This window comes from Leishmania panamensis, assembly GCF_000755165.1.
Source record: "Leishmania panamensis strain MHOM/PA/94/PSC-1 chromosome 18 sequence".
In the NCBI taxonomy this organism is placed as follows: Eukaryota; Euglenozoa; class Kinetoplastea; order Trypanosomatida; family Trypanosomatidae; genus Leishmania; species Leishmania panamensis.
The window spans coordinates 385303-411031 of record NC_025863.1 but is presented as its reverse complement, the minus strand read 5'-3'; the positions used below and the strand labels follow the sequence as shown (position 1 = coordinate 411031).

The following is a 25729-nucleotide window of genomic DNA, read 5'->3' as shown; positions in this document are numbered from 1 at the left end:
GCAGATATCCAACAAAACAACAAAGAGGGACCGTGTAGCACCAGCACTTACCTCATCTGGTCGCCAAGGCTGCAAGGACGAGAATAAGAGCGAGCGTATAAGCTTGTGTGTATCTGCGAAGCGAAAGAGGCGTAGATAGGAGAGGAAGAGCAGAGAAAAATGGGTCCACAAGCAGGGTACAGTAGAGGGAGGGAGAGAGAGAGAGAGAGCCGGGATAGAAACCGCACCAACATGTGCAACGAACGCCAGACAAGGGGGAACATTGCCTTGTGTCTGTTTCGATCGTTTTGTGTTACTATCACTTTCTGCTTGAGATGTGGGTAGCGGTGGTGGTTGTGGTGATGAGAGAGGCAAAGGTGAATAGAAGAGCAACAGAAAAACAAAACAGCAGCGCAGCCGTGGGGCTACACAGTGCTCAGCGGTGACGAGTGTGCCCCCGCATGGGGGCACACCTTGGTTCGTGTTGTGCACCATCCATGAGATGGAAGCCACTCTTACCATTTTTTTTGAGAGTCGTCCACACGCTAATCACCTTGTCAGTGACGTCTAATGAGGTCTATGACTCTCGCTGAGTCAGGCTTCGCGTAGTGGTACTTGAATGGCGCTGTATTCGTCGGATACTCAGACGTGGCGTGTTCGTTGTTGCCCTTGTTTCTCGTCTTCTACCTCGTCTACCGCCCCCCAGTTGCTCACCGCTGTCCTCCTCGATAAACGCATCAGGGCTGCCGCCACTCGTTGCGTTTCCGCCAGGTTTACAGCATGTGTGCCCACGAAACGTTCTTCATGTTTGAGGTGGCGGTGTCAGAGGAGATGGGGGCGGGTGCGTCAGCGGTGCCCTCCACAGGTGCGACAGACGAGGCCGTGCTGGGTTGTAGCGGCGGAGGCGGTTGACGCATGAAGCCAAACAAGAGTACCTTGTTACAACCGCTACTGTGCCTTTGCGGCTATAGGGCATTTAAACTGATGCGATGCTGCAGTACGCTACTGCAGCGAGTGGGCGTGATAAGCGTGCTCTCTACGGAGAAAGCCCAGCACTGCTTGCCAAACCACGTCCTCCCTCGAAGTCTCTCGGTCATCAAAGTCAGTGATCAGTATTGCGAGGTTCGCAGCAGCAGCAGCACCTGGTCGACAGCGTTGCTGCTGCTGCTGTCATCATTGCCGGTTCCTGCACTCTGCGCGTTTTGGCCGATTGGGCATGAAGCAGCTTGTCACAGCAGCGAAGGGTGACTGCGCAGCGCGGTGCTGGAATATGCAGCATGTGCAACCGCACATGTGGAGAGCCGGCGCACATTTCCCCTTTCTTTTGGTTTTGTTTCCTCCGCTGGGGTTCAGCGAACACAACGCACACGACCCAACAAAAGCGCGGCTGCTACAGACAAGAGAAAGAGAGAGAGGGAGAGGGGGGGAGGAGGAGGACGAGGAGTGCTGCTCACTTGGGCTGCACTTTTCTGACGGGTTTTCCAGGAGTAGCACGAATGCCTCTTCCCACGTTCTCACACGCACCCCCCCGCACACACGCTCCCCCCCCACACACACAGGCACACATACAAAGAAGGAAAGGCCCCAGTTTTATACACAGGGAGAGAGACATACAAATAAGAGAGAAAGGGAAATACACCACACAACAACTCTCTCTCTCTTCCCCTCATTTCCTTCGTGCTTCTACGTGGTTCTGTTATCTTTTGACCCCGTTGCCGTTAAGCTCGATACGATGAGGTTTGTGTGCGTGACAGGGATCAAACGGTCAGCGTTCATGTAAGAGGAGGGGTTGGGGGTGGGGTGGGGCAGAAGAAGCACACACGCCGAGGGCAGAAGGAAAAGAGACATTGATGATGGTAGTTGGTGAGGAGGGGGGGGCCAAAGAAGCAGCAATGAGGAGGGAGCATGCAGCGTCTCCTACCGCACCTCCCCTCCCTTCCTCTTTCCGCACCTTCGGATCCTTTCCTCTCCACGCCAATCACGTCATCGGCGCCGCAACCGCCGAAAACCATACAGATAAACCGCGAGCACGCCCAACACAGAAGAGGAAAGGAGTGGCAAGGGGGTGGTAGAGGTCCCATCCGCTTGTATCCTCCCCACCCGGACATGCCCCATCATAGAAGGGGGATCGCGTGAGAAAAAAAACAGAAAAAGGGGGAAGAACGACGCGTCGCAGCGACTCCCTCACCCCTCCCCTCCCCCCTCTACCGTTTCGGCTATCCGAAAGCACCCAAAAGGGAGAACAAAAAAGAGAGAAGAGTGTGATGGGGGGGGGGCGGCGGCGTAGGGTCACTCACGTGTTGTGATCGTCAGACACCGCGTTCTTGGCGCGGGCTTCCTCATCCGCAATCTTGCGCATGCGAATGCGCTTGCGGGCGGCAGCGCGTGCCGCCTGGCGGCTTTTCAGCTCCACCGCGGGCCAGAAGATGAAGCACATCAGCGACGAGGAGATGACGCTGACGATGGCCGCCATTATGAGAAGACCCGCCACGCAACCTTTGCTGCACGTCTGATTATTTACGTTCTGCGTCAGGTCTCCAGGGGCGGCCACGGCAGGTCTAGCGAAAGACGCAGCTGCGAGTGCGACAAGAGCGATTAGAGGGCTAATGGCAAACATGGCTTTTTCTTCTGTGCTGCTGCTTTGTTCTTCTGACGAAGGGGAGGAAACGAAGAAGAAGCTCAAGTCAAGATGCGTCGTCCTCAACCCAAGCCAGCTTTTCAGGTATTTCCACGCTGCTTTGTGTTCAGCTCTTCTGGTGAGTGAGACTAGGACCTCGCGGTGATGCGGCGACGGAGTTGTATGAGGCGATGCGTAAGCAGCTTGATAGCTGCGCGGTGTCACGTACACCAAAGGTGTAGGCGAGGAGAAGGTAAGAGGGTAGGGGTGGAGGAGCTAGAGGCCATGCCCAGCGAGAAACACATGCCATGGGTGACGGGTGCAGAGGAAAGATAGACAGAGTGAGAGGCTGAGAGGCGAGAAAGGGACGCGCCCTCGGCTTCGGTTAGAGCCTCATCTCCCTTTTCTTTCTCTGTCTCCTCATGCCAGGGCCTCAAGACGCAGCTCAGCAGTCGTACGAGCACAGAGAGAAAGGACCTGGGAGACAAAGTGCGATGCCGCGCGTAGAGGCCGACGCAGATGGATTTACTTGGTTGCCTTCAGAGCAGCGTGACATCTGCGGCGACTTCCGTCTAGGCTTCACCAGCGGCTGGATGGCACGTTTAACTACCTCGCATGGGGTGGCGTGTGTAGGTTTTTGTGTGAATCTTTTCCTTTCCTGCTGCTTCAAGTAACTGCGTAGCATGGCAGGCACGCTGCGGCCCCCCGACAAACAAGCGAGAGCACACGGGGGGGGAGTGGAGAAGGGCAGAAGAAGAAGAAAATGCGCGTATCTAAGCGCAGAGCGAAAAGTACACAGGGGGTGGTGGTGCGAGAGAGAGGGGGGGGGGGGCGCTGCTTGTTTGCGTGTGCGGGGCTGCAACGGCAGGTGGACCACATGACTCGGATGTACGATATACTCAAGAAATAAGCAACGCTGTCAGAGACTCACATCCACACACCACCCCCTTCACCTTTGCCAATGCGGCTAACTGCACCGCAAAGCGAAGCGAGATCATACGGCGATCCCTACAGGAACACATGTATGACCAATTTCTAATAACACCGGCATTCACAACAGCCGCAGCAACAACAACTACATTCTTCATGACTGGAGGAAGACCAACAGGCGGTGTGTGTGATGGTGGCGGTGATGGATGGAACGGGAGCAGCACGGCTACCAACGCCTCCCTCCCTCTCTCCGCCTTTCTTCCTCCTCTTCCTCTAGGCATCTACACTACAGAAGTTTTAGACACACACACATACACACACGGGGTAGAGGGATGTGAAACGATCACACGGCAAAGGCTTTACTCAAAGACGCAACACGGCGAGCTGTTGTTGTGGGATTTCCTTTCTACACATCTCGGCCTTGCCCTTCAGTCTTCTGTTTTGCCACGGATTGCCTGCTCGAGCTCGGCGTGGATGTTCCGCCACTCCTCGTTTTCTCGTCGAAGCGATTGGTAGAAGGCGCGGCACTTCTTCACCTTCGCTTCTGCCTCTGCAAGCTTGATGCGCTGCTCCGCCTCGGTGCTCTCCCGGGTGCTCTGCAGTTCCGTCCAGCGGGTACGAAGCTGAAAAATGTCTTCGTCAATGCGGGCAAGCTCCTCGCGCAGCTCCCAGAACTCGCGCCGATGCGCCTCTTTCTTCGCTTGGGCTTCTTGGCGGCGGCGCGCCTCTTCACCGGTGAAGGTGAGAGCTACGCGAACAGCGCCGTCAGTGAGGGCCTGGCGGGTGTGCTCGAAGGACTTCCAGACATTGACTGGCATTGGGGTCGTCGTGGTGACGCGCGTCGAGACAGCAAACTCGCTGTCAAGCGTCTCCACCAACTCGCGGACGTCCTCCACAACAGGGTTTTGAAAAGAACAACAGGATTCTGCAGGTCGACCCATTCGCGCTGACAAAGCACGGGACCCAAGGCCGCTGCGACGGTGCTGCTGACTCGTTGCCCAGGGAGACGATGCCGTGGCACACCCACATCTCTGGCGCGGCGATGATGGCATCACTGCACTTCCGCAGACCCTGCTGCTCCGCCCACTGGCAACTGCAGTGGAAGTGCGCCTTGTCGTCGATGCACCGGTTGCACCAGAGGCTCGAGGTGTCCCACCACTGCGACGGAACGATGCCGTGGCGATGGGTGTGACGACGGTCCTGACAGGGGCCCGCCTCGGCGATGCGACCGCAACTGTGGCGTAACTCTCCCTTTCTCCCGTCGCGTTGTGGGCGTCTCTGCGGTTTTGGAGGAGGGCTTTGGTGGGGGAGTTTGTACAGAGCTGCAGCGCGGCGTACACCTTGGACAGGCTTGCCGCACACAATCTCGCTGAGGATGTCGTGGTGCTCTGCTCTACAGGCGCTTCAGAAGGGGAGGAGGTCGAGGAAGGACGCTTGCGCGCTGACCGCGCGTTTAGGCAGCCGGGACCAGTGCTTGGCCTCGCGCTACTGGGGAGTGGACGCGTGGTGGGCTGAAAAGGGTGTCGGCCCGACGGCGGTGGCGACGATACAGGGATCGTTGCTGCATCCTCCCCTTCTATGCTATTTCGCTCGCACGCTGCAGCGCAGGTGATTCTCAGTGTACGTCGGTATGCGCGGCATGGCGGCGGCAGGGCCGCAGCTGCCTCACTTCGCAGCCCACCGTTTTCCGACCTCGCTAGCGATGTGCACTGGCTGGACGAGGCATCGCCGTAGCTGCATTCCTCTCCCTCGTGTGCTGATCTTTTGGCGCTGACGCGGCTTCGACTCCGACTACTTGCGGCACCGCACCTCTGAATTCTCCGTAGGGGCTTCTGGGCAGCCGCAGTAGCTTCATCGATCGCACGCAGTAGTGCGGCGTCGTTGACCTCTTCCTCTTCTTCCCACTGAATGATCACAGTCTTGACCCCGAGCTCGGCGAGCTGCCTCGCAAGCGACGTCTGCTGCCGCCGCAAGGCATCGATGGTACGACGCAGCACCGGGGCTACGTTCTGCCGGTAGGTGTCGCGTAGCTGCATGGTAAGCTGTCGCCTGCCCTGTCGCTCTGCCTCGATAGCAGCGGCGTAGTCCACTTGGATCTGCTGCTGTTCGGCGTCAAGGTGCTGGCTTACGGCTGCCACACGGGGGTAGGCGTACACCAGCGTCGGCAGCAGAAGCGGTGCCGGGGTCACATGATGGTGCAGACGCGAAGAAGAGGCGGAGGAGGAGAGAGCGGTGCTGTTCGGAGTGCGAGGTCCGACGCGGCTGCGCCGGCCGTGCTCCGGTGAGGAAAGGGAAAGCTGAAGCATGGCGAGGTCCGTGGAGGCTGCAGTTGCGTTGTTTGGCGGGATGAGCAGGCTAGCTGGGGATGTGGTGATCGGTGTCCCTTTCGCACCTCCGTTGCCAAGATGTTCCTCCTCTCTCGTCGAGAACAGCGCAACGGGCGAGGAGGTAGGCAGCGGGTTCATTTTTTCTCCAGCGTTGTCACGGCTGTTGATGCTGCTCAGGTGTTGCGGAGGCTGAGGCTGCTGAAGCTTGGCGCTGTACTCGATGACGAGGCGGTCCTTGAGGTGATTCTCTTCCTCTTCGGTTGCCAGCTCTCGCGCGCGTAGCTGCAGCTCCTCCTCCCGTTCCCACGACATTCGTGCGAGGCGATCGAGATTGGCCAAAAATGTGGAGAGCGGCTTCGAGTCTAGATGGGCCTCCGTGGCTCCACCGAAGAAGCTGAAGAAGCCGTTGTTTCCGTCGTTGAGGCGGCGGTTCAGCGTGGTGTAGGTGGGGTGAGGCCTTGATGGTTGAGCGCGCTGCGGCCCTTTGTCTGCAGGGTCACTGAACACCGCCGCGGCTGGTGTGGCGGAGGGCAGCTGAATGCACACCTTTGCGAGCTCTTCGACTTCGCTGAGAAGTTCCTCGAAAAAGTCGCTGAGGGCATCGCACGTGTTGAGAGAGGCGACCGAGCTGGCTGGGGACGGCGGCGCCTGCTCCTCTTCTTGTGAGTCCTCTGCGCTGTCCGTTGCTTGCACCGTGATGCCCGCTGCGGCTCGGTGAGTTGCCTGCATCGAAAGGCACGGCGCACTGCCACCGTCTGTAACGCTGTCGGCTCTTGCGCTCGGCACATGGTGGGCGCGTTCTTCTGCAGAACTCTCCGTCCTCTCTGCTGCTGCGGTGCGCAGTAGCTGCAGCCGCTTCCACAGAGTTTGGAGCGACAGAAGTTGACTCTGCGCGACGCGCAGGCGATTCTCTTTATCCTCCATCATATTGCATAGAAGGCGCACCTCGTCCTCCCCGTGCTGCCGCTCGCGCAGGCGACGCACTTCCCTGGTAGCAGCGTCCGCCCGTGACTTGTAGCTTTCCACTTGTTGGGTCACCACCGCATGCTTCTCGCGGAGATTCTCCAACTCTGCTTGACGGGCTGCCACGACGACATCGAAGCGAGCCATGAGTTGATCAACATGCGCGAGCCTAGCGCGTGTGTCTCGCACGCGCTGGCGCAGCTGCGCCCGCTCCGCTAGCGTTCCCTCATCGCAGCCGCGTGGCCGTCGAGGGAGGGGTTCTTCCGGCTGGCCTTCTGATGCGTCTTCCACTTTGTCTGCCGCGTTGGCCGTTGGTGTGTGTGTTAAGGTTAATACTGGTGCAGCTGTGTTCAGTGCAGCTTCCGTGCAAGCCGAGGAGGAGAGCATTGCTGCCACCAGCTCGTTGGCTTTTAGACGCTGTGTCGGGATCCTCTGGTGCTGCTGCGCTCCGTCACTTGTCCTGACGTGTCCTTGAGTCAGTTGCTCCTCCGTTGCTGTTGCCCTTCTTGCTGGGCTCACGTGAAGGAACGGCGACTGCGCCGTCGCCACGCCGGTGGTGGAGAGGACGAAGGGAGTGAAGGGAGTTTCTTCGGCTAGAGAGAGCACCCATCGTGGGACAGAGGAGCCTGAGGATGAACCAGACCCGGCGCGCCTCGGTGTCTTTTCCCTGCGCAGCACACTCGTGGCCCTGTCACCGGTTTCATCGAGACCGATCATCTCAGGCGACGTGGCTGGGTAGTAGAAGTACTCCTGCTCAAACTCGTAGCTCGCGTCGACATCGTCGCTACTGTGTTCAATGTGGCGAGTAGGCTCAACACGGGTGGGTGTGTCAACTGCCTTCTTTTCGACCTCGTCAGCAGCATCGTTGTCGATCAGGTCTACCTGTCCGCGGCTGTTGCTGCGGCACCGCTCTATGGTGCCGGCGTTCACGAGGGCAGCGAGGTCGTAAGCCAGAGCGGGTGCCGACTGCTGGTGCAGGTCATAAGTCAGCGGGCTCGCATGGGCCTCCTTTTCCACAACGTCGTCGCCGTGCAGGTCGATGCAGTCGCGCGGGTCAGGTCCAAGTACCGATGATCGTCGCTGCTGCGACGTGCCGCTGCCGCTGCCGCTGCTGCCGCTCACCCGATTCCGCTGTTGGCACAATGATGACGGCCACCGCGGCGCCGCCGGCTCAGTAAGATGCTGGCGCTCTTCCTCTTCTGCTTTCCCGTCGCTGCCACCGCTCACGCGGCGTGCGTTGTCACCCTCCTCCCAGGTGAAGAGAGGCGCAGGGACAGCTGCAAGTGAGCCAGGGTGTCGTTTGCTATGAGCGGGCGTTGGTACCGCATTCACCAAGCGTGTCGACAACGGCCCCGCAGCGCTCGCAACGGCGTAGATAGAGCTCGAACGTTCCTCATGGACGGCACCGCTGGGGCGACGCTGGCTGGAACCCTGGCTCTGCGACGCCCTGCCCCGCGCGAGAGACGGGCGATCGGCTTCGCTGGCAGCAAGGTGAGCAAAGGTCTCTCCCTGGCTCTGCGTGTGTTGAGTGCTATTGCTCGATTGGGATGATGGTGGAGAAGACTGCAAGGAGCTGGACGACCACAGCAGATCATCCAAGCAAGTGTTATGGCTCGCCCCACTATCGCGCATTTGAAAGTCCGGGATAGGTACTCGCAGCGTCGCAGGTGGGGATGGAGAGGGCTCCATGAGTCGGTAGTCCTCTGGCTGCGCCATGGGAGCCTGCATGAGTGTGTATGTGCGTTGTTGTCGTACCTTCCGGGGTTTCTGCAGATGCTCACTCAGAGATGAGGCTGAGAGGTGGGGAAAAGGGCCGAGAGGGAGATGGGAATAACACTAGAGCGAGAGAAGGGCCTATTCGAGGGTGGGGGGGGGGGAGGTGAGGTGGGGGGAACGAGGGGAGAAGAATGAGGGCACCGCATCCGTTCCGTTGTGACGGTGGTGATAATTGTAGGCCAACACGCTCTCTTCTCCCCACCCAGCCACACTCGACTGTACACGCTAACACACCCACCCACCCACACACACACACACACAAAACGTACAGCGAGAACAATGCGAACAAAAAAGGCGCGGAAGGGGCCTCAATGCTGATCTACGCGTGGCTGATGAAGGTGAGGGAAAAGTGTCCGAGGCACGAGCGCGCCAGTCATGTACACTCGCACACTCCTCGCTCGCGCTCTCTCTCTCGTCACGCTTGTGGTTCGCTTGCTCGGACGAGTGGCTGTGGGAGACGAATGTGAGGGAGTGTGTGTGAGAGAAAGTGATGAGCAGAGAAAAGAGAAAGGGGGCAGGGGAGGAAGGGAGGAAGTGGAGAGGTATGCAGCAACAGTAAGGCAGGAGTGCAGAGGAGCGCGGAAGGAGAGCAGTCAGCGAACCGAAAGCACACAGACACACACTGGCATACAAATAGAGGCGAGGAACCGATGAGGATGAGTGACTCTCTACGGGGTGTAACTACCACCACTCTGACAGCGGCATCGTGCATTTTCCTCTTCGTTCTCCCCTTCTGCGAAAGGTAAGTCGACCATCCTGAGTCACCTTGTCGTCTCCGTTGGAAGGCGTCGCCAAATCCCTCTTTTCAGGTTACTTGGACCTGTACGCCTCTGCTGCCACACACACACACACACCCACACACGCGTAGGCAAGGGTGGGGGAGAAAAATGAAGTGAGTGGGGTGAAATGGGGTTCCCACCGTGCGTGGGTTCAAATTTGTTTCTCGTATTTGAGGTTGAGCGAAGCGTCGCGTGAATGTGTACTGAGCAGATATACACACGCACACGCACACGCACACGCATCTATATAAAGGTGGGAGGGGATTGTTTTGCTACATAAACATCAGCTTTTCCACTCTACGTGTGTCTGGTGAGGCGATGGGGCAGGAGTGGAGGAGCGACACGCATACTGAGAGAGGAGGAGAGAGGGTGGAGTGGAGTGAGAACCACGCACGCCTTATCACGTGAGGTGGGCTACGGAAAGGAGGTGAGCAGGGGGATCGGCACGCAAGTGTAATCCGTGTGTGTGTGTGCGCGTGTGCGTGCCTGGTGAGAAGGTGCCTCAACACTGTCACTCCCTCTCTCCCCTTTATGTGTGGTGCCATAACGCTATCCATACTCGTCCCGTCTCCTTAACTCACCACACACTTGCCAACCCACTCTCCTGCACACACACGCACGCACACAGAGAGTCATGCGTGTGTGCATCTCGACGACACGCCCCTATTTGTACATCACACATCGTCTCTCAACACAGCAGGCCAACCACTACCCCTCCCCCCAGAAGGGGACAAGCGCAGAAAAATGAGAGGGGGAGTGTGTGCACATCATGCGCGGAGTGCGAACCCACACACATTTACTTCTTCGCCTCCACCTTGTCCATCTCTGCGTCTTGGATGATGACGAGCATGTACTTGCTATCCGGTGCCAGAATGATTTCGTCCTTCTTGGTGCGCAGCCGGACGACTTGGAGCTCGTTGTTGTTGTCGATCTCCTGCAGCACCGTCTTGGCGCTTATCGCCAGGGGCTGGAAAAGCGCCGCGTACTGGACCGCCAGCTCCCGCGATGCCTCGGTGAAGCTATGGCGGATGGCGATGCCTTCATTGTTGATGATCAAGAACCCGCGCACGCCGCGGTGAGAAGTGATGCGCTTCACCAGCTCCTCGATATCAGCGCCAGAGCCGGTGGCCGCCATGCTATGCGCTTCGTGTGTTTGGGCACCTACTTGACTAGATCTCGTTCTCGGTCGGTATGGGAGCACGTAAGTGTGTGTGTGTGTGTGTATGTGTGTATGCGCTACGAGTACCACCTTGCCTGAATCAGCTCAGTGTCTCTCTTCGGCGCAGCTGCAGTGCCGTGTCAGACAAGAAGAGAAGTCAGCGAGTGACAGTGAAAAGGCAAAGAAAGAGAGAGAGAGAGAGAGCCACGGTGCAACACCAAGGCAGCGCGCACTTGAAGGAGTGAGAAAGTGGAGAGGGAGCAATCACGTGCCATTGTAGTCATGACATGCATGCAGAGATCTACACAGAAGCGTCAGGGCCCCCGAGTCATCGAGAGTAGTCATCGAGACTTGACCTTCATCGCACGCATATGAGAGAAGAGGACGCCCTCCCCGCATAGAGAAGGGTGTCGAGTAGCAAAGAACAAAGTGGACGAGGGCGACGCCACCACACCCCCCTCCATACACACACACACACGGCATCTCTCACATACGGAGTGATGCAGGTTTCATTCCGCTGCTTACAAGACACGGCGCTCCTGGCTACCCTGTTGCTTTTTTCTCGTTGGCTTCTGTACTGGGACACATGGAGGCAAGTAGGGGGGGGGAGGAGAGGAGAGGTCGGAGGGGGAGGATCGGCTTGTTCCTTCGACATGAATCACTGGAGGCCTGCTGGACCCCTTCAGGCACCGCTACACCTTGCGGCTGCTGCTGCTTGCTATCCTCAATGAGAAAGCAAAACGCGTTTCCAAGGATAGAGAGGGCGAGGTGGGGGGTCAGAGTAAGGAGGGGGTGACGTACTTGGAGACTGAGCAAGTGGTAGTGGCAGCTCCTTCATCACACACGCTCAGCCGTCATAGTAGGAGATACACGCACAGATGCAGCCGTGAAAAAGTGCAGATGCAGATGTGTAAAAGCACACGCGAGTACGTGTCTGTCCGCGTGGCAGAGCAAGTGGGGCACAACAGTAAGGAATGGCGATGAGGGTGACCGGGAAAAGAAAAAAAACTCGGGGGTGGGGTAGGGGAGGGGAACGGTGTCGCTATGCGGGATGTCGGTGCAGTAGTAGGGACAACATAAGAGGCAGCAAGAGAACTTCCTTCTCGTGGAACATACCCATGCACGCACGAGCTCACATCACAACCACTGTTCGTTAAGCGCACTCCATCGAGTACCCTGCCTCTCCCGCCCCCCTCCACGTCCCTCACCGAGGTGGGTACCGTGCCACTCTCGCCCTGTACGGTACTTCCCGATTAACCTGTGTGATGTTTCTCGAGCAACTGTATGTCGCTGCCGAGCTTCGTGAACTCGAACAACAGCGTGAAGATAATCCCGTCCAACACGGCAACGGACATGTTTGCCGGGGCACCTTTGAAGAAGCCTCGCACGCCTTCCTTGCGCGCGAGGTCGTTGGCAACGTGGTAAACGCGGCGGAATGGCAGCAACGACTTCCACGTCTGCTTGTGCACGGCTGGCGACGGTGAGGATGCTGCGCTACCTCCCCTGGCAGCCGCCGCCATTCGCTCCTCCCAAAGCCCCGGCGGAAGGGCTTGCTGACGCGTCTGAACGACCGCAATGGGGTTAAAGAGGAGTGTTGTGAACACGCTGGCAATGACACTCGCCACCGCGTTCAGCAGCGGGTTGTCCGTTGGCGAGAGGAGCCAGTTCTGCTGCCACAGGAGGGTCGACTTTGTGGCGGACGGTGCCGCCGCTGTGGACGGGTCGCGGGCTGCTGCGGTGTACCTGTACTCCTGCTCCCACACGGAGAGCGTTGGTGCAGACGCGATGTAGAGTGTCTCCTTCGACTTTGTGTAAAGCCCCCACCAGCACCCACTCGATGGGATGCGCAACAGACCCGCACTCAAGCCCTGATAAACACCACACAAGCCACAACGCACGCGCTCGCCAGGCCAGACGCGTCCGGTTGCGACCGCTTTCTTCTGATGTAGTCCCCACACCGTGCGAAATGTCTGCGGCACGTTCATGTACGAGTTCGTCGACGCCATACTATACCCCGCCGTCATTTGCCGGTTGCACACGATAACGAGGGGGCTGACAAGGAGCAGGGCGACGAGATCACCACACATTGCCCCCACCGCGGCGGAGTAGCCGCTGGCAGCGAAGATGTTATCCCCCGCGGACTTAGAGGAGGGGGCCTCCACGTATTCCTTCATCGCCTCCAATGTGAATAGGTAGCTGGTCTCACCTAGCAGGTTGCACAGCAGGGCCGCCCCGACCCCGCGATAGCAGCCGCGGATGCCGCCCTTGCCAAAGTCGTACTGACCCTTGGTGGATGCTGCATCGTACGCCGAGGTGCGACCGCCTCGGTAGGATGCTTTCATTAGACCGATAACCGTTGGTGGCGTGCTCTCGCGTGTCACTCGCTTGCGGCTAATGGCGAGTTGTATGGGATGGAAGAGAAGTGTGCGAGCACCGATGTTGGCGGAGAGCAGCGCAATCCACGTCGGGGCGTGGAGGTCAGAGAAGTTGCGAGTCACGGCATTTGTGGAGAGACCGCCTGATGCAGGCAGTGCTGCGGTCGCGGCAATCGATGAGAGAGCGCCCGAAACTTCGGCTGCTGGGACACTGTCCGTGTACCGCGGTGACGAGGATTCGATCGTGGTCATCTCAAGTGGACAGGACAACACACACACACACAGACGAATCCCGCCCCCTCACACGCACTTTCGTTCACTGTCCTGCACACTTACTCCTCGGCACCGGATGTGCACTAACCGACCTGTGCGCTGATGGCGCGGTGGGTACTTTTTCGATCCTCTGTCTTGAGAGCTGCGCGGCCTTCTCTCTTATTCTCGCTCTAAGTTGCTGTGCAGCGATGTTCGCGTGCGCACGCTCTGCCCCCCTCCCTCTGCCCGTTGTGCCTCACCCTGCTGGCACACACACACACACACACACACTCTCTCTCACTCCTTCTTTCGTGAGGATTATGTGTTTATGTATATGAAGAGATAATGCGCGTGGATGCGTGCCGTGGGTCAAGGAGGAAAGGGCAGCGTGGAGCGATCGCCGAGACCACCACAGCAATGCGGAGGTCCTTATTGAGTGTCGGCCCCATCAGCGGACAGGCGCGCGAGAATTTCGAACACAAGAGGTGAGATGAAGGGGAGGGGGAGATAAGGCGGAGAGAAAGGAAGTGCACCTGAAAAATGAAAGGGACGGATTCGCTGAGGAGGTAGCGAGGGAGCGCGACATGTTAAGCCGGGCACACGCACGTCCATACACACACTCCTGCGTAGCAATGGATGAACGACATTGGGGGTAGAGTAGGGTAGACAGAGGTGTATGCGCGTGTGCGTGAGGAGGAAGTGAAGGTCAGTACTCGCCGCCGCTGCGTCGCTTTGTGACCAATGAGTGGCCGTGGCCTCACTGAATCCTTCCTCCCTTTCTGTACTCTGTTGTGGTGGTAGAGCGACACTCTGGGGTGGGTGGTCGTGAGACACCGACACATACATACAGACGCATGCGCTTGCCTCTGGACACCACCGGCGCTGCACTCTATTTTCCGCCCAGCTCAGCCAATGTGGGGTCGGGTCCTGCTCCATGTGATGCTTCCACTGTTCCTTGTTACTTGTCCAGCTGTTCGTGATTCTACCACCGGCTTGTCTGCTACGGCGGTGACACTGTCGTGTCGGTCAGCTTCGCACCATCGGGTGTCACGAACGCCGAGGCGCTGTGCGCATTCTCGATCTTGACTGTGCCCGTCAGCACGTTGTCAGTGCCGAACTGAACCAGTCCCTTCACTATCAAGCGCTTGCACTTGACCAGTGATGGCACGCCGTTCTGCACGAGTTTCTCAAAGCCGCCCATCATCTTGTAGTGCGCGTTATCGAGGTCGACGACGGGTGGATGACCGTGGCAGCGATCGTCCAGTACGAGCCGAGAGTCGTTCGTCACGACATAGGCGTCGGAGCGCAGAGCGAGCAGGTCGGCGCACGTCTTCACTGGTGCGAAGCGGCTGCGAGGCACGACGAGGGCTGATGCGTTTTCGAACATGGTGATCGCGGCGCCCATGGCAGTTTCTAGCTGGTACACTTTGGGCGATGCTGGGTTAGATGGGTCGACCGTCTTCTCGTTGCGGATAACTGGCAACGGCAGTGTGCCGCCGTGCTTCTCCATCGTCGCCAGCAGCGCCGGGAGCCGTATCCATAAGTTGTTAGTGTTAAAGAAGGAATGCTTGTTGATGTCTTGGAAATTGTTCATATCCTCCTTGGGACACTGGGCCAACTCCCGCAGCAACAGTAGCCCTCCAGTGCTGGCATCTGGCTGAGAGTCCTTTGACTTAGCGCACACGACCTGCCGGGCCAGGTGGCCGCCTTTCTTATCGCTCTCCGTGCGGCGGCACACCTCCATCAGAAAGTCGATCTGCTTCTCCTCCATGTACGCCAGCACGCGCTTGTCAATGGTGGCTCCGAGGTTGTCACCGTTGCTGACGAAGATGTAGCGGTAGCCCTGGTTGACAAGTTCCTGTAGCTTGCCAGAGCCATACAAAGCGGTGTAGATGTCGCCATGCCCCGGCGGCGCCCACTCGCACCCCGGGTCCTCGGGCCATGTTACCGGTTCGAGGGTGTCTTGCAATATTTTGGGCACCTGGTTCTGCATCAGCTCCACCTCTGAGTCAAAAACCTGGTACAGCCACGGGTAACGAGCCTCCAGGAACCTCCTGGTGCTAGCGGAGGTGTTGAAGCTGTTCATCAACATGAAGCGCAGACGCTCGCTGCAGTGCTGGCGAAGATACTGCACCTGCAGTGCCGTAAAGTCAAGAAACGTTTTTCCATCTTTGACATCAAGCAGCGTCTTGGCGTCGTGCAGCCCCATACCGGTGCCAAGACCGCCGTTCAACTTCAATACAACGGTGCTCTGCAGGACAGCGTTGTCGCACTCAGTGGTGAGTCCCTCCAGCTCATCGAGGGACTCAATTCGCGTGATGGTAGAGTCGGGAATCGACCCTGTCTCACCATTACTGACCATGACGTGCTGCGCAATGAAGGTGCGGATGCACGCCTCGTTTACCTTGGCGTCGCGCATCTTCTTTACGCACGCCTGAGCGGCGGCGCTGATGGCCTTCATGTCGATCTCCATCGATGCGATTCCGCGACCCCACGAGTGGGACTCCGTTGCTGTGCGGATGGCACGAGAACGAAAGAATGTGGCGTAAAGAGGTTAGGGTGTACGTCAGGGGGTGTGAGTAGGTTTTGCAGAAAATGATCTCGAGCTGATCAGCGGCGAGGGGGCTGTGGAAAGGAAGGTGCGGGAGAGGCGAAAGGGCACAACACCAGAACAGAGCCGAGCAATGAACGAAAGGCCGTAGCGCAAGGACTCTTGCAGGAAGGAGGTTGTTGGTGGTGCTGGCAGGAATGGCGGTGGCAGACTGCAGCTACGTGCTACACACACACACACAGAAAAGGCACAGCAACGAGTGGAGGGGGGGGGATAATATGAAGAAGTTGGGAAAGCAACAGCAAAGCAGAAACAACGCAAGAGCGGAAAAGGCAGTTGTGACCAAGCGATGAGCGGTTCTCTGGGATCGTCTCTGTGTGCGGGTGCGGGTGTGGGTGTGTGTGTCGGGGTCGGGGTCAAGTGGGTTGCACCTTTCTCTCTCTCTCTCTCTCTCGCTAAGGGAAACGTCTTTGTGCTTTGCGGAAAATGGCTTGGTGAGAGAAATCAGAGAACTCAGGTGTTGATGACGAGGGAGGTATGGACGTAGAGCAGTGCGCTGAAGGATGACGTGTGAGGGTGTGAGTGATGACGACTGAATCTTTAAATGAGTCGCCCGTGTTCAGACATCAATTGCCCACACGAAATAAACGAGATAGTACCAAACCACCATACAGGAATGTAGGGGCTGCGCGCGTATATTTACATACGTGTGCGTCATTTCACGAGTGCCGTGGTGAGACCCCCCCATGCCCCCCACACCCCCCACGACAAAGTGAGCGAAAGACGACACAGGCATAGTTCAGTGGGTAAAGGAAAGAGAGAGAACAGAGAGAGAGAGAGAAAAGGAACGTAAAGGAGGGGGGGGGGCACAGCGCTCATGCAATTTCACGGGTGAAGGGCCCACCACATGAAACAGTGGATGAAATAACAGTGGCACCGACCTTTTCTGCCACCTATGTTTCTCTGCTTCCCTTGTCTGACCACTTGCCAGTCCCCACCTCTCTGCACAGATGGAGGTCATCTCCTCCCCACCTCCCCCCCACACACGTGCGACTTGTTTCAGTTTGATGTAATCCTTCTTGCGCCACTTCTCCCTCGCTCCCCCCCTGCTGACTTCTCTGCCCCTCCCCCTACTGCACCCGGATGCAATGGACTGGTTTCTACGAGGACAGAGAGACAGGGCAAGACGGGGGAGGGGCTATCAGTGTTTACTCGATGTCAGGCACCCAACAGAAAAGTGCGGTTATGGAAGCACAGGAAGAAAAACCGCGATCCTGGAGAGAAGAGAGGTGATGGGGGAGGGGATGGTGGTGGTGGACGAGAGTAGGCGCAACCGGGCTGGCGGAATTCCTTGCCCACGGCCGCTACACGTACAGCCACCGCCGCCGCCATGGAAACAAACAAGCAAAGAGAGAAAACGCACCGTCCACGTTGTCGCCCCCTTCCAACCGTCCGTCCCCCCTCCCCTCTTCCCCGGTCCCCTTCCCTTCCAACGCAGCTCAACACAACAAACGCACAGGCACCCAGGCAGGAAAAGCGCATGCAGAACCAATGAGCAGGGGCCTACGGGCAGAAGCCATCAGCACCGAGGGAAACACCCACACCCACACACAAAGTCACAACACCGCAGGATAGACAGCAGAGGGGAAGGGAGGGAAAGGCGCTTACATTGTCAGATGCGCGAACATGCGTTGCAGCTCGTCCTCATTGACGTCGTCGTTATCTGCGTCGCCAATGTCTTCCCAGTCGACGTCCTCCTCGTTCATGCCGTCTGCCACGCGCGCCGTACGCACTTTGTCGCGCTCGTTGATCAGGCGCTTCAGCTCCATCTCTACGTTCGTAAGTTCAGAGGCATGCTTGACCTGCTGCTCTTGCTTGAGCTGTCGTATGTACTTGGCAAGCTCGCGACGTTCCGTCTTGGCAGTCTCACCGCGGCGAATGCGGTTCTTGCGGGCCTCAAGGTCCCGCATGTGCTCCTTGAGCACCATCCGCTCCGCCGCCTGCTGCTTCAGCAGTTTACTCTTCTGCTTCTTTAGAGACTCGATCTCACCAAAGCGATGCTGCTGCTTCTTAGTGACACCATTGACAACACGTACTCGCGTGGCGGCTGTCTTTCGCTTTCTTGCGTTTTTCCCGGCACCCGCACGAGCGGCAGACTCATCTACCGAGGTCTTTTTCGTTATTTTAAGCTTCTTCTTGCGCGCAAGGCGGTGGCCCTTGGCGATACGTCTATTCACCATTTCTTTTAATGTTTTTTTCTTCCCCGGCTCAGTGGCGCCTGTTCCCGTTTTCTGTGAGAGACGATTGATGTGCCAAGGGACGAGCACGCGCGGGCGTTGGTGTGCAGAGGAGGAGAAAGAGGGGGCAGAGAGGGAAGGAGAGGAGGGGGGGAGGAGCAGGCTGAAGGCAAGGTGGTCTCGCATACAGAATGAGGAAGACAGGGGGGGAGAGCGAGCGTGGTGAAGGGAAGGTCACGGGTAGCCCGTAAAGGAGGATGTGGGGAGCTGCACGCACGCGCGCAGCGGTCTTTTTTTTCCTCCTCCCTCCTCACACGGACAAGAGAGCGAGAGCGCGACCCGTCCGCCCACGGAGAGGGAGGAGAAGTGCTGTGCTGTTGACTGTAGCGATGATTACTCGTGGAGGGGCGAAGAAGCAACCGCCAAAGGGAGGAGCGCGTTTGCATGTATGAAACGCGTAGAGATGCCAGTGATACATAGGTGAATACATGTTTACCTGGTAAGGAGAGAGGAGTCTGTGCGCGTGCTTTGGTGGCCACATGTGTGTGGATGTGTGTGTGCGTGTGTGTGCTTCTGACAATACATATGAGGAGTGGGGTGGGGGATATGGGTGAGGTTTCCCACGTCTTCCCTACCCCCCTCTGCCTCTGTCGCTCTCTTGCAGGGGCGTTCATCTTCCACCACAACAGCCACACGTACATCCACAGTGAATCCAGCCCTTGTGCAGGTGCGCTGAGCGTCTCCTCTCTGACGCGCATCGGCAATTACATACAACCCACGCACGCACGCACGTATGCGTGGGTGGGCGCAGTCAGTGGAGAGATGGAGGCCCAAGAGAGGTGGTACGAAGGGAAAATAGCAGAGGTTCCCACACGCAGCAGGTAGGGAGTAGAGAGAAGCAGCCGAGGAGGTGGGTGAGTGGGTGAAGCGCGAGCATTCCACCTCTGCGAGCTCGTTGCTATTGAGCAGGGGAGTTGTGTCGTCTCCACAGTCACGTACGCCGACCCACGTACACTCTCACATCTCGCATACGTCACTTTTCCCACAAACCGCAGGGGGGGAGGGTGTGCACTCATCGCCGGTGATGGCAGCGCCTTGATCGCCTGCGTAATGGCTCACCTTGTGTTACTGCTACTTACTCTCGCCGCTGTTCCCTCCCATTCCATTGACTCTGTTGCTGCCGCTGTGGACTGCAGCTCAGTGGTGAGGTCGATGAGAATAGGAGCTGATCAATGGCCCCCTGCGGATAGACGGCTGTGCGCGAAAGGGTTATCGGCGTGATCAACAGGGCCGGCATGGACGACGCGGCCCACAGTACTTCACTCGGAGGCTTCGCCTATATGCGGAGCGGCATAGCATCGACGCGGCGGTGGCGTGGGTGGGGGGCGCGGCTGCGGGGCGAGGGCAGTCCGGCTCCAGCCGTCGGCTCCCGTCTTTGCCACAGTCAACACAGACGAGGAAAGCGTCGGAGAGGGCGGAAAGTCCACTGCTTTGACTCGGCAAGACCCCAGTGAGGTGGAAGCCTGTGCTGCCGCTTCGGTAGTTGTGGACATCTGAAATGCACTCACACCAGCAGGGCTGAATAAGACGGGCGGTGGGATGCTGAGCAACGCGGCAGCATCAGAGGCGTCCTTGTCGAAGCGCATCGGCATAGAGGTACGGATCTGTTGACACAGGCAGAGTGGCATCTCAGGTAGCATCGAGGACGGTGCCAGGGACTCTAGCGGCGCTGCAGTGGCGTGCCACACCGTGAGCCTCGGTACTACTTTTGCCGCTGAGAAAATGGATCCAGAACCGGTCTCCCCGACAGGCTGGGTTGTGAGGATGCGGTCCACCAGGTCGGCGCGGTCTAGCAGTGCCGCGCTCTCCTCGTCCGAAGCGGTGAGGCCCTCCGTGACGTTCCCCTTGGAGTAGCTACTGACCGTGACTGACACGCGAGTGCTGGATTTACATGGGCTGGAGAAGTGGCTTGCTGCCGCCGCTGTGGCATGTGCCGCGGCGGTAAAGCGCTGCCGCGCCGCGCTGGCAGGGGAGGGCAGCTGCAGCACGACCCCTGCATCAGCATCGCGCGAGATGATATTGCTGCTGCAATTGTCTTGGTTCGCGTTGCTGCCGCAGGCTGCATTGGTGGACGAGGCGTTGGTAGAGCGCTGAGCAGACCCCTCAACACCGACTTCTGTACCACATCCCTCTTCCTCCGTCGAGGGATTCCGGATGGTGGTGAGCTGAAAGTGCGTGGGGTTCGGGTAGGTGTTCAGGCAAGGTGGCCGCGACTCGCTAGCTCCCTCTCTGCTGTTTAGAGCGGGGTTAGTGATCACAGGGGGTGACTGGAATGAGGGACGCGAGGTGCCGCTGCGCGCGCAGCCGGAGTGCCGCAGCAGTTTGCGCAGCAGCGGCAGCGGTGGTCCGCGTGGGCGGCGGTGTGGAGACGGGATAGCTGTCTTGCTTTGCACGTCGCCTCTCCCGTGGTGCGAACTGGCCCGAAAGCTGTTCGCGTGATGGCCGTTCTCGTTCATCCTCGTGACACCGCCGCCTCCTGGCGCAACCGACTCCGCCAACTTGGGGGACGGGAAAAGGGATGTCACGTGCAATGGCAGAGGTGCCGTGACGCGCATGCGAACTCGAAGTCCGCTCAGAGTGCCGTAGGAGGCTTGCCGCTGTACAGACAGCAGCGGCGGCACCACAGGTATCGACAGATGGCCACCACCACCGTTGTGTGTCGCTTCATGCGACGGGCTCATCAAGCGGGAGCTAGGAACACTGTCGGGATCGTCGGCACCAAGCGGAGCCAAAGACGGCCGCGGCGTGTAGGAGAGGGCACAGCTGCTCTCCAGCTTGCTCATGCTGCTCGCAAGGCACTTGTACGCGACGGTCTCGCGGTAGAAGCGTTGCTCGCTGCGCCCCGCGTCTTCCCATGGGTCGTCCACGCCGTTCGAGAGCCGCACGAGGTCGCTGTAACGAACTTTCGCCACGGGGTTCAGCATCGGCCGTCGCAGACACGCGAGCGGCATTGACTCGTACAGCTGAATGATCGCGCATCGCGCCTCTCGCTCTTCCTTGAAAAGACGAACTGCCTGAATCAACACTGCCTCAGATGGCATGTCCAGCAGCAGGGGTGAGAAGAGTGGTGCCACCCGCATTGAAGTGGCGTAGAGGATGGCCTTGTCCAGCAGCAGCTGCTTGCGCAGGAGCTCATGGTGCTCGCCAAGCAGTCGGCGCTCCAGTTCCACTCGCTCCGTGGCCTCGACGCGGCAAAGAAGCTGTACGTAGGCGGCAAAAAAGTCGTCGTCTGTGGCCGTCGGGTTTGATGGTGTGGGCGAGTCAGGTGCGCCGTCGCTCGCAATCGACATCGCAGTGTAAGAGGGATTGTGGGCGTCATCGTGCGCCTTCGCGAAGCCGTCTTTGCGTTCACCTTGAGTTGACTTTGTTGCCCGCATCGCCAGGGCCAGAGTGGGCTGCAACGGCGGTGACGGCGCAGCGGAGGAGGGGGCTGAGCCCTTTCTGCTGCTTGCAGTTTTATCTTCCTTAGTGTCACTGGAACGGAACAGTTGATGCTCCAGCCGCGCAAAGGCAGCGAGACACTCGCGTAGCTGTGCCATGGTGGTCGGCCTTGCTCTTGTTGACGCCGCTGAATTCGCGACCGATGAGCGGATGAAATTCGACGCGCGGGGGTCGAGCACAATCCCTGTCAGCGCCGCAACGCCTTCCACCCAGTCCTGTGTACTCACGCACGGCCTGCTTTGCAGTATCTCGGCGCCATCCTGCACGATAGCGTTCCACTCGACTTGTTCTGCCCGGCACAGCTGCATGTTCCCTTGTACGCACTGATTCACCACCAAGGCCCGCTCATCGCGTTGCATCTGTAGTACCCGGTAGAGCTTCTGTGCCTCCCAGCGTTGCACGTAGTACCGAATGACGTCGAGCGCACGATTGCGCTTCATCTGCTCATACAGGTATCGGTGAAGGGAGCGCACTAGCTCGCCGCGAAACACACGCTGTAGAAGCCTCGCGCTTGCGTCCTTGGCGCGGCGCAGGAGCTGCAGCCGGAACCGCATCCACGCCACAAGCAGCTGCACAGCCATCTTCTGCTCCACCCTGCGCAGCTGCAGGTACCGCCGCCACTTGCACTGGATGCGATACGCGGCGACAGGCGCGATCACCTCGTCGAACCGACGACGCAGGCGAAGGGCATGCACGGGCCTGAGGAGCTTTGCGTATGCCACGGCAGCTGCGGCAACTGCGATGAAGGGTAGGGCGGCGGCGGGCTGCTGTGCGGTCTGTCCTTTCACGTGCCGCAATCTACTTTCCCGTCGTCGGGTGTTGCCCCTTCCTTCTGCTCTGGAGCCATGGCTCGTATCATTGCTGGCTCGATACCGGTCGCGCGAGGCTGAGCTCACGCGCTGGGCTGTCCGCTGACGACGCGGCGCACGGACACCCACTTGGATGCGATCGCGGAACGACCGCGCCAGTTCCTCCTGACGGGGCGAGAGTGCCTGCGCCTTTGAAAGACGCCCATGAGAAGGGACTTCAGTGCTCACGAGCGACGGCCCCTGTACGAATGTCGTCGTGAGCTGCGCTTTGGTATTGCCAAAGGCGCCGCCGCTACGGGGCTTGGAGTTGAGGTCCTCATTGGATTTGAGCTTGTCTACGCTTTGTGTAGTCTTTCCGCCCACAGAGGACGGTGACAGTTGGGGTGTCGACAACTCGGAGGACTGCGCTGGCTTACCTATGGCATCGGAGATGATGGCGATGGCAAGTGGCCTGGCGTCTGCCAACTCATCGACGCCAGCCTCGTGCTTGTCGTTCTCAACGCTCGACGATGCTACACTGGCGACCACCAATGCAGTCGCGGGGGGATGATTGGTTAACAAGGGCAGCGGCACCACTGCTTGACGGAGTCCAACCATGTCTTCCTCCACGTCGTCGGGGTTGACCGTGTTGGGCACGCTCACGAGTGAGGTCTGGAGGGAGATGACGCTTGAGGGGTAGTGGAACAACTGTGCTTGCGACGCCGCCCCGCTCTGGCGAGCGTCTGAGTAAGACGGCAGCTCATTTGCCTCGGAGGAAATGATCCCATTCCTGCTGGTGCCTGCTATGGTCTCAGAGGGAATGGAAAGGTTGCCGCTTGGCGATCTGAGTGGACTCTTCACGGGCGACAACATGAAGGACTTCATGCGACCAGTGCTCTCCCACAATGTCGAAGAGGCGAAGCTGCTCCGGCAACCGCTGGCGGTGCTCGCGTTGAAGATGCTGCTGCCAAGGCTGTCGAGATGATGGGGAAGTCGACTCAGTGGAACACTCTCGCGAGGAGGCAGCAGCAACGACCCTCCTCCCCTGGTTTTGATTCCTCTTCCAAGTGGCAGCTGCGTCGGCGGCGGTGGGGGTGGAGGGGGGACTTCGTCCATTATCGACGCCGCTGCCGAGCCTATGGAAAGAGAGCATATTGACATGCTGGGCGAGCAGTGGCGCAGCCCGAACCGCTGCCTATTTTGGGGTGAGGCATTGTCCTCTCCGCTCTTCTCCGGCTGCCGCTTCGGAGTCGTCGTTATCGTGCCCTTCTCTTGTATTGTTTCGGAAAGCTGAAAGGCTACCGCGCGGCGGCTGCCGTCGCTGCGTGCTATGGAGCTGTTGCAGTCGCTCCTGCTCGACGGCCGCGAGGTGCTGGTGATGGACGGGCTCCTCGCACTGAAGGAGACCGGGGAGCCCGCAGGCGCCCAGCTACTACTGAGAGTCCAGCCCCCACGCTGGCCGTCTTTGGCTGCCAGCAGAGAGCGCCGTTGCGGATGTACCAGTGGCAATGGCGTCAGCAGCTCGCGTGCGGCAGACACCGACTTCACCGACGGCACAACGAGTACTGGCATATGCTGTGTGCTGACCGGCGGGAAGTGCGTGGACGAACCACTCGAGGCCGGTGATCGCCGTGCGAGGCCTGCGTAGTTGACGCCACCAGGCGCGCCGAAGCCCTTTGAGGCACCAACTGTTGGTTCTGACGCAAATGACGGCCGCGGCCGCGTCTCGGCGCCGCGCTGCTGAGCCACCCGTAGCGGGGAGTGCACCCACGTATCCATCAGTGCATTCGCTTGGCTTTGGCTAGCACGGTAGGAGGAGGAGCCATCCGTGTCCACGGTGCCACTGTCTGCGCCGCTAGAGTCGCGTGCGTGCCTGTGTGCAGAGGAGACCGCCGCATCCACGGCGGTTCCGCTGCGCCAGCTCGCGCTGCGCCCGCTAAAGTGCGGCCCTGTGAAGACAGCATGGTGAGAGGTGGCGCAGAGCGAGGCGGTGATAGGGCTGAGGTAAAGCTGCGCCATGTCGCCATGTGCGTCATAGGTAGAGGAGGCGCGAGGAGAGCCTGGCGAGGGCCCCCCCGTTTCTCTGCTGGTAACGAGGCAGCTGCTGCTGGCCAAAATTCCAGTAGAAAGGGGCAGTGGGAGTGACATGGCGCTGCTGTTTTCTTTTGCAGCCGCCATCGGGGCCGAGGAGGACTGGCCCGCACTCGGACTGCGACGAGAGTCGGGGCTCCTGCCTCCTGCCGCAAAGGTGGCATATACAGCCTGGACGTCCTCAGGAGCGACGGCTGTCGTGGCGGAGGCGGCACGAGCCCCCCAGACGTTCTGCGGCTGTGGCGCCAGTTTTTCTCCGCTTGTGGCCACACTGCACCTGTGTGGGTGCCTGCGGCTTCCACTCGTCTCCTGCGGTGCGGAGGTGCCAGTAGTGGTGGTGAATGAGTCCCTTGCCCGCTTTGATATACGAAATCCAGTACGCTTGGTTGAGGTGGATTTGCTGGCGCTACACGACATAGTGGCGCTGCTTTTTCGGTTTGAGGCGAGTGTGAGGCGCGCTGCTTGCTGATTTTGTCCGTCATGCCAAAGTGGAAACAGGGAAAGCAAAAAGGGCAGTACGAAGACGCGAAGAAGATGAGGAGAGGGCGCGCGATGCCACCACAACGCTCACTGCCAAGAACGAAGCAGGCAGGTAGAAGTTGCTCTCTCTCTCTGTTTCCGAGTGTGTAGAAATAGCCACAGTGCATAGAAGCAGAGCGACGCGCACAACGACCACCAGGGATGACAGCAGCAGCCAATCGTCAGCTATCAAGGAATAAGCACAGGGGAAAGAAGGGAGAAGGAGGGGTGGCTGAGTGCGCGAGCAACCATAAGAGAGAGAGAAGGTAACGGTGATGGTGTGAGTCTGGTGTGCAATAGTGGTGCGTAGTTGTAGTGTACATGAGTTAGAGAACCTCCCCACGAGGGCAAAAGAAAGGAGGAGCCAAGTACAACAGCGAAAGGATGCCACAGCACGCACGCGGTGTTGTCACTGCCACGGCAGCTCCAGGGAAGGGAAGGAGCGAAGGCAAATAAACGAGTGAGCAGCAAATGGGGGACAGTGCAGCGACTGGGAGACAAGCGCGCGCTTGTCTCGTCTGTGTGTGCGCGATGGTACTTGAACACGCAGTGGCTGATGTGAAGCAGCAGCGGGGGGAGGAGAGAAGGCCGAATGAAGAAAAGAGAAAGCGGCGACGAAGTGTAGCAACCTTGTGAGGAGGATGCACACTAAGGAAGTGGGAGAGATCGTAGAAAGAGAAGAGGGGAGGGGAGGACGAGGTAGAGGAGGTAGGCGAGTGGGTGCTGCGCGTGGATACGCCACGAGAATTGAGCTTACTTGTACTGGCAGACACAGAGAGGGAAAGAGAACCCCCAAAAGCGCCGCAACTCGTTGAATCATGACGCTTTTCACCACGAAGGACTCCCCAGAAGAAGCGGTACATGTTGTCAAGTAACAGCAACAGC

At 58.9% G+C, this 25729-nt stretch overlaps 6 protein-coding genes across 6 annotated transcripts; all 6 read right to left on the bottom strand.

Moving 5' to 3' along the window:
- Positions 1-3954: 3954 nt before the first annotated feature.
- LPMP_181020 (hypothetical protein) lies at positions 3955-7533 on the bottom strand (the record flags this gene model as incomplete). The annotated part of the gene is made up of 1 exon (XM_010699634.1): positions 3955-7533. One exon carries the CDS (start codon positions 7531-7533, stop codon positions 3955-3957), a length of 3579 nt encoding a protein of 1192 aa, XP_010697936.1.
- A 2634-nt stretch (positions 7534-10167) lies between these two features.
- Positions 10168-10506, bottom strand: LPMP_181010 (dynein light chain 2B, cytoplasmic, putative; the record flags this gene model as incomplete). Its single annotated transcript, XM_010699633.1, has 1 exon — positions 10168-10506. One exon carries the CDS (start codon positions 10504-10506, stop codon positions 10168-10170), a length of 339 nt encoding a protein of 112 aa, XP_010697935.1.
- A 1277-nt stretch (positions 10507-11783) lies between these two features.
- LPMP_181000 (mitochondrial carrier protein, putative) lies at positions 11784-13157 on the bottom strand (the record flags this gene model as incomplete). The annotated part of the gene is made up of 1 exon (XM_010699632.1): positions 11784-13157. One exon carries the CDS (start codon positions 13155-13157, stop codon positions 11784-11786), a length of 1374 nt encoding a protein of 457 aa, XP_010697934.1.
- Positions 13158-14157: 1000 nt separating this feature from the next.
- Positions 14158-15630, bottom strand: LPMP_180990 (UDP-glucose pyrophosphorylase; the record flags this gene model as incomplete). The annotated part of the gene is made up of 1 exon (XM_010699631.1): positions 14158-15630. One exon carries the CDS (start codon positions 15628-15630, stop codon positions 14158-14160), a length of 1473 nt encoding a protein of 490 aa, XP_010697933.1.
- A 1742-nt stretch (positions 15631-17372) lies between these two features.
- Positions 17373-17948, bottom strand: LPMP_180980 (hypothetical protein; the record flags this gene model as incomplete). The annotated part of the gene is made up of 1 exon (XM_010699630.1): positions 17373-17948. The coding sequence occupies one exon, from the start codon at positions 17946-17948 to the stop codon at positions 17373-17375; it is 576 nt and encodes a 191-aa protein (XP_010697932.1).
- A 1316-nt stretch (positions 17949-19264) lies between these two features.
- LPMP_180970 (hypothetical protein) lies at positions 19265-24742 on the bottom strand (the record flags this gene model as incomplete). Its single annotated transcript, XM_010699629.1, has 1 exon — positions 19265-24742. One exon carries the CDS (start codon positions 24740-24742, stop codon positions 19265-19267), a length of 5478 nt encoding a protein of 1825 aa, XP_010697931.1.
- Between the last annotated feature and the right edge of the window lie 987 nt (positions 24743-25729).